The 7,505-nt window shown below is 47.5% G+C and overlaps 1 protein-coding gene across 1 annotated transcript in view; it reads right to left on the bottom strand.

The window, feature by feature from the left end:
• LOC107114963 (unconventional myosin-Vb-like) overlaps positions 1 to 7,505 on the bottom strand; it is a gene marked incomplete at its 5' end in the record, with an annotated part of 93,467 nt that overhangs the window by 8,435 nt on the left and 77,527 nt on the right. Inside the window, one exon of the mRNA XM_015416570.1 lies at positions 341 to 493. Coding sequence (XP_015272056.1) covers positions 341 to 493 — 153 coding nt within the window. The remainder of the gene's footprint in view (positions 1 to 340; positions 494 to 7,505) is intronic.

Here is a 7,505-nt window from a genome sequence, read left to right on the forward strand (position 1 = left end):
AGAATTCACTGCCACAGGAGGTGGTGGTGGCGGCTACAAGCATGGACGGCTTCAAGAGGGAATTAGATAAGCATATGGAGCAGAGGTCCATCAGTGGCTATTAGCCACAAGGTATAGATAGGAACTCTCGATCTGGGGCAAGTGATGCTCTGTCTTCTTGGTGCTTGGGGGGGGGCAACAGTGGGAGGGGCTTCTCGTGTCCTGGCCCCACTGGTGGACCTCCTGATGGCCCCTGGTATTTTTGGCCACTGTGTGACATAGAGTGTTGGACTGGACGGGTCTTTGGCCTGATCCAACATTGGCTTCTCTTATGTCCTTATGTCCGAGCGCAATGTCTCACCTGGTGCCCCACGGTCTTCTTATGCTCCTTGTTGGCAGCTTTCACAGTCGGGCGGGCAGAGCGAACGTTGATTTTTGAGGAAGCTCCCTTCCCACCGAGGGCCCCCGCCTTTGCATCCTTCCCGTCGTGAAACAAGTCGGCCACCATCGGGTACTGGAAGGAAAAGAGAAAGGCTGTGTGGGCGTTTAAAGGCTCTGGCTAGGGCAGGCGCCGGGCAAGGCAGGGATTCTGATCACAGAGCAAAGAACCATTCCGTAAAAGGGGATTAAAACAACAGTCCCCCGTCCCCCCCGTTGTGCTCCACGTAATGAGTACCATTGCAAATGCAATGAGGACATTATATGCTGTCTTTGCTAAGGTTTTCCTGTTGGTGAAAAAGGGGATTAAAACAACAGTCCCCCTCACCCCCCCGTTGTGCTCCACATAATGAGTACCATTGCGAAGGCAATGAGGACATTATATGCTGTCTTTGCTAAGGTTTTCCTGTTGGAGATCTGCTGCTGTCCGGGGACTCTTTTAACAGAACCACTTTCTAGGAAGGTATGGCTACAGAAAAGTTAGGACAACGGTGGGTGGAAAAAAAGAGCAATCACGATGGATCAGACCAATCTAAGACCAAGCATTCAGCATCTCTCACTGGCCAAGCAGATGCCCTGGATGGCTTACAAGCAGGACGAGTCACGTAAGCCGGGCGAACACCACCCGCAAGGTAGCGGCAATGGCAATGACCTACACTGCAAGGCAGTCCCAAGCAGTGTTGCCTCTAAGTGAGTTAGTGTGAGCTAGCTCACAGTTTTTTAGCCTCCGGCTCACAGATTCTTCTCTTGGCTCAGGAAGGATGGCTCCAGAGCAAACTAATTTATGCAGTAGCCAAATCGCCCGCTCACAACGTGAATGCCAGTAGCTCACAAAATAGAATATTTGCTCACAAGACTCCATAACTTAGAGGGAACATTGGTCCCAAGGATTACAAATATAAAGTATGTGAAAGGGAAGACAGATGTATGTCAAATCCTCATGTCAGTCAGTCAGTCAGTCACTCACTCACTCTTTGTTACAGCCCACAAGTCATTCAGAAGCAGAGTCCAACAGATTAAAAACACGAATATAACATTAATTACTACATAAAACCTCTCAATACATTGCTTATCTAAAAACACCTACAGATAAAAGGTTAGAATCTGAGTAAATAATGCACTAGACATTATCTCAGCTCGTATTTTCATTGCATAACATAGAAACTTTGCCCCAGAAACAGTAGTTTGTTTTTTTAATCAACCCCTGCCTATGTTAGAGTTTTCTGCTCTGCGAACATTTTCTTATCGGCCAACAGAAGTTCTAGTAAATCCAAGTTCTAGTAAATCCAAGTGTGCCTGTACATAGGATTTACAGTGGAAAATCATGTGAACTGAAGTTGCATATCATCATATCTGTGCTCTGAACATGCTTCTAAAGCCAAAGATGAAAGCTACATATCAAGAATGAATGAGTGTTGAGCAATCATGCGCAAAATCCCGAACACATGAAACTCGCCTTATACTGATTCAGATATTCATTCAGATAATTAGTCTATCAGGGTCAGTACTGTCTACTCTGACCGTCAACGACTCTCCAGGGTCTCTTTCACATCATCTGTTCCCTGTCCTTTAAACACCAGATGCTGGGGACTGAACCAGGGATTTTCTGTATGCAAAGCAGATACTCTACCACTGAGCCTCTCACCAAATCTCATCAGCCCCTCCCCAATACTTCACTTTGATCTGAGAAGACCTGGATTCAGATGCCACCTTGGCCATGGGATGATTCTACTTCAGTCTTACTTTGCTATCTGTACAATGAGAAAGATAATCATAACAACAGCCACCTTAATATGGCTGTTGTCTGGCTGTATCCAGTATCCAGCTAAGGTTTATACAGCATCCTTCAGCCTGGCTAAATGACAGATGGGGAGGTACATGCTTGGCTCCTCCCAACATCTCTTTGCAAATAGAACCACACTGGTTTCCTCTTAGATTTGTTGGTACCTTTCACATTTGAAACATATTACTCATATTCGATTAAGGCGGATTTACATAATTTCCAAACAACCCAAAGGGATCGGACCCTTCCTTTACGCTTTTTTTTTTAAACAACCCCGCTCTCTTTTTTTTTTTAGGTTTCCTCTTCTGAAGTCAAGTTGTGTTGGACTTTTGCAGCATCCTTCTATGTTGAACATATCAACACTGGGGGGGGGGTCGCTGCTCCTAGTCAATTTAACAAAAGTAACATCTCACAGCAGGCCCTGAGTACCACTTGGAACCAGGGTCCCCTCATTTCTAGCTGGTTCCATGAAAAACTGCTCCCTAAACAGTGGAATGGTGGATTTATGGTGGAATGTATCCACCATGTATGGTGGAACGTATCCACCCCACTATAAGTGATCAGTTTTCCTCAAGACCAAGGAGTCTTCCTCCAGCCTGAGTGGTTCTTCTGTTGGAGAAATCCAACTTAAGCTGGCTTCAAACTTTGCTTAGTGCTATGGTTGGATACATCCCAGCATCAAAAAATTTATGGTTCTTTCTCCAGATCTGAGCACACTTGGGCCTCATCAATGTGATGGTAGTTGAAGTCAACCATTAGTACACGACTTTCTTCCTTTGCTTGTCTTCCTTATTTCCTTCTCCATTTCAAGATCGCTGTGAGTGCTTTGGGTTTAATACTTCTCCCCTAATGCCACTAGCTCCACCAGAAATGGCCCTGCGGTGCTATTTATCCCACTGGAGGAAACGGGCTATGATATCGGTGCCTGTACATCTTCCCCAATGGGACAAATTGCAATTCCACGGGGAGAGAAAGGATTACATTTCCATTCCCCTATGTCTAGCAGTCTGGAGCTGAATTGGGGCCCTAGGTTGCTGTCAGTGGAAAAAATAAATAAAATGCCTGTGATCAGCCCGCAGAATTCCCAGTGCCGCATCCAGTTAAGCCTTCTACACAATGAAAGTGCTTTAGAAAGCATCCGTAATGAGTCATCTACCCTTCCTTCTCTCTCTCTCTCTCTCATGCATTTTATGAAAGGGCTTGACGAGCAACTACCACAGCGATTATGGCACTCTTGGAACCACTTGAAAAACAATTGGGCCCCAAACGGGACGTAGGAGCAACACCGACGAACTTTTTGAAACTCTCACAGCAAGTCCCTCGCATGTTCTCTACCTCACAACACTTCTGTTTGCCCCAGTTTGAAATGCTGACCAGAGACGCACACTTAAAAACAACAGGCAACCAGAGTCAGCCTTTCCCCCCACAAGCACTGCCTTTATTAAGATGGCATTTGTGATTTATCATCAGCGGCTCCCGGAGATTAATTGGCTTAACCTTGTTTGCCTATCTGCCAAAAGCCCACCGAGGAAAGAAACTGTTTGCATTTTATTATCATCTGGCTTGACGTGAGACTGTGCATTTGTTTCAGCCTCCCCGAGGTTTTATTTTAATCTCACCCGCCTACGAGATTCTTTTGTCTGGCTCCCTGCCTATGGCAAGCCTCTCTGTTATTAGCCAGCGACTTTGGATCGCTCTCCTCTGGTTCTAGAAGAAGAAGAAGAAGAAGAAGAAGAGATTGGATTTATACCCCGCCCTTCACTCGGACTCTCAGAGTGGCTTACAAACTCCTTTCCCTTCCCCTCCCCACAACAGACACCCTGTGAGGTGGGTGGGGCTGAGAGAACTCTGACACAAACTGCTCTTTTTCAAGGACAGCTGTGCCAGAGCTTGTGACTGACCCAAGGTCACATCAGCAGGTGCAAGTGGAGGAGTGGGGAATCAAACCTGGTTCTCCCAGATTAGAGTCTGCACACTTAACCACTACACCAAACTGGCTCTACACCAAACTGATCTACAGCTAGATCAGTACGTCCGGAGAAATGAATAATCTGCCAGCCAACTGCTGTCCTATTTTTTATCTGTCAAGGCCTGCAATGGTTCAGATGATGCATGGTGGAGCATCTATATAGTTCTCAGAAGTGGCAAACCCCCAGACCTAAAATCAGAGGCAGGGACACACAGCAGAGGCTAACGGCAGCAGAAGTTTGGCTCCAAAGCATGAATAAAACCCGGAGCCTGGCAGCTGAAAAACCAACAATGGGATGGAGGGCATTGTGTATGGCAGAATATCAGGGATCTAAATACCTGAGGGACCGCCTTTCCCCACATGTCCTCCAGAGAGCACTGCGATCAGGGTCTCAACCCCAACTCACCCTTCCTGGACCAAAGGATGCCAGACTAGCTTCAACCAGGGCCAGGGCTTTCTCGATGGTGGCTCCTCTCTGGTGGGACAAGCTCCCAGGGGAGATCATGGCCCTGCGGGACCTTATGCAGTTCCGCAGGGCCTGCAAGACGGAGCTGTTCTGCCAGGCGTTCAATTAGGAGCTGCCCCGGGAGAATGCCCTGTCCACTGAAATCTTTGAGGCAGCCTGAGCTACCCGCATAATATTAGATCGAGATCGACCACCAGGATGGCACGGAAGTCTGAGCACCATCCCAAATGTAATGCTGAACTTATCCATTTAACAATATTACTTATTGTTAGCACCTTTTAATGTTGTAATTGTTACATAGTTTTTATGATTATTATACTATTTATTGTTGTTTTTATCCTGTTGTAAGCCGCCCTGAACCAGCCACAGACGAAAGGGCGGGGTATAAATGTAATAAATAAATAAATAAAAATATGCCCTGGGACAGAGGTTGGGCAGGGAGTATGAGAAATGAGGGACTTGGTCAGGGCTGGCGTCAGCACATGGCCAGGTGGAGCAGCTGCCAGGGGCCCACGGCTCCTGGTGGGTCCCACTGCTGTTGACAGTCCCTAGCATGCCATCTCCCTGCCTGCTCACTTATGAGTGTTTTGCCACCCATGCATCCAGCTGCACAAACTGCCCCGTGCCATCAGGGAAAGGGCTGAGGACAGTGCAGATTAGGGGTGTGAGGTCGAATCTACCTGAGCCAAAAATATACTCAAAAATATACCTTATTGGTATTTTTCGGGTATATTTAGGCATCCAAAATATATTCGGGTTTTCTCGGGAAAATCAAAAAGAATCCCTGAAAAAAATCCTGGATATATCCGGGAATTACCATGTAGGTCTGAAAACGGCAGAGAGGCAGTAGCAGATCGGTCCTGTCTCTCAGCTGTTTGTTGGGAAGACCACCAGAGGATCAGCTGTGCCCAGGGGAGCAGAGTGTTACCCCCAGCTCAGCTTGGGGCTGGTTTCCCAAGCTACAGGAGAAGCCAGCAACACCAGGATCTGCCTGCCGCTGTCCTGCATGCCGTGGGGTGCGATCTCATAGAATCCTAGAATCACAGAGTTGGAAGGGGTCATTAAGACCACCAAGTCCAACCCCCTGCTCAGTTCAGGATCAGCCGAGAGCATCCCTGACAAGTGTCTTTCCAGACACTGTTTAAAGACTGCCAGGGAGGGGGAGCTCACCACCTCCCTAGGGCAGCCAATTCCACTGTTGCACAACTCTGACTGCAAAAACGTTTTCCCTAAGATCCAGCCAGTACCTTCCCGCCCTTAATTTAAACCCATGATTGTGAGTCCTCTCCTCTGCTGCCAACAGGAAAAGCTCCCTGCCCTCCTGTAACTGACAGCCCTTCAACTACTTGAAGAGAGCAATCCTGTCCCCCCTCAATCTTCTCTACTCCAGACTAAACATTCCCAAGTCCCTCAGCCTTTCCTCATAGGGCTTGGTCTCCAGGCCCCCGATCATCCTCCTCGCTCTCCTCTGCACCCACTCCATTCTGTCCACATCCTTTCTGAAGGGAGGCCTCCAGAACTGCACACAATACTCCAGGTGCAGCCTGACCAATGCAGTATACAGCAGACCCTGGGGCTGGCTTTTCCTGCAGCCTGGGGTTTTTTTACCAGTATTTTTCTTCTTGGGTGTATTGGACCCCCCCAAAATTCGGGATTTCTGAAAATCTCAGAACCAAATACTGTGCTGGTACTGAGATCTGGGATTTTTCAGAAATCCTGACATTTTTTTTCGGGTCCGACAGACCTGAACCGAAAAACACCGGTTTAAAAAAACTGCACACCTCTACTGCAGATGGGGGTGAGAACAGGCAGTGAGAGGGCGAGTGAGCAGGGCAGGGAAGGATGCACAGGGGGGAATTAAGATGACACATGGGTGAGTGGTGGTGGTGGGGGCCCTGGGAATTCTCTGCCCAGCCACCCCCCAATCTGGAGCTTCCCTTGAACTTGGTATTTGGAAGATGAAGAGAAGAAGGATTGGATTTATACCCTACCGCCCCCGGGGGGGTTTGGTAACCCTAGATCAGGCTAGCCTGGCCTATCTGGCTCAGGGCGATGAGCTTTAAGTTTGGCTAGTGCTGGTGTCAATGACATTCATAGCTCACAGTTTTTTAGCTTCCGGCTCACACATTTTTGTCTCAGCTCAGGAAGGAGGGCTCCAGAGCAAACTAATTGATGCAGCAGCCAAATCGTTCGCTCACAACTTTAATGCCAGTCGCTCACAAAGTAGAATTTTTGCTCACAAGACTCTACAGCTTAGAGGGAACATTGGTTGTGATATGTCTACACCTGCTTGTAATGTGCAGTTTGTTTACTTGCAAATGCAGAAATCTTTGCAGCTAGATAACACACCCTTTCTGACATTTCTATACTCCCTTTTGAAGAAAGGATCTAGGGGTCTTAGTAGACCATACACTGAACATGAGTCAGCACTGTGATGCGGTAGCTAAAAAGGCAAATGAGATTCTGGGCTGTATCAAAAGTATAGTGTCCAGATCCCACTAAGTGATGGTATCGTTTTACTCTCCTCTGGTTAGACCTCACCTAGAGTATTGTGTTCAGTTTGGGGCACCACAATTTAAGAAGGATATAGACAAGCTAGAACATGTCCAGAGAAGGGCAACAAAGATGGTGAGGGGTCTGGAGACCAAGTCCCATGAGGAAAGGTTGAAGGAGCTGGGTATGCTTAGCCTGGAGAGGAGATGACTGAGAGGTGATATGATAACCCTCTTCAAGTACTTGAAGGGCTGTCATATAGAGGATGGTGCGGAGTTGTTTTCTGTTGCCCCAGAAGGTCGGACCAGAACCAACGGGTTGAAATTAAATCAAAAGAGTTTTCAGTTAAACGTTAGTGAACTTCCTGACAGTTAGAG

This window comes from Gekko japonicus, unplaced genomic scaffold, assembly GCF_001447785.1.
Source record: "Gekko japonicus isolate JY-2015 unplaced genomic scaffold, Gekko_japonicus_V1.1 scaffold3633, whole genome shotgun sequence".
NCBI classification, from domain to species: Eukaryota; Metazoa; Chordata; class Lepidosauria; order Squamata; family Gekkonidae; genus Gekko; species Gekko japonicus.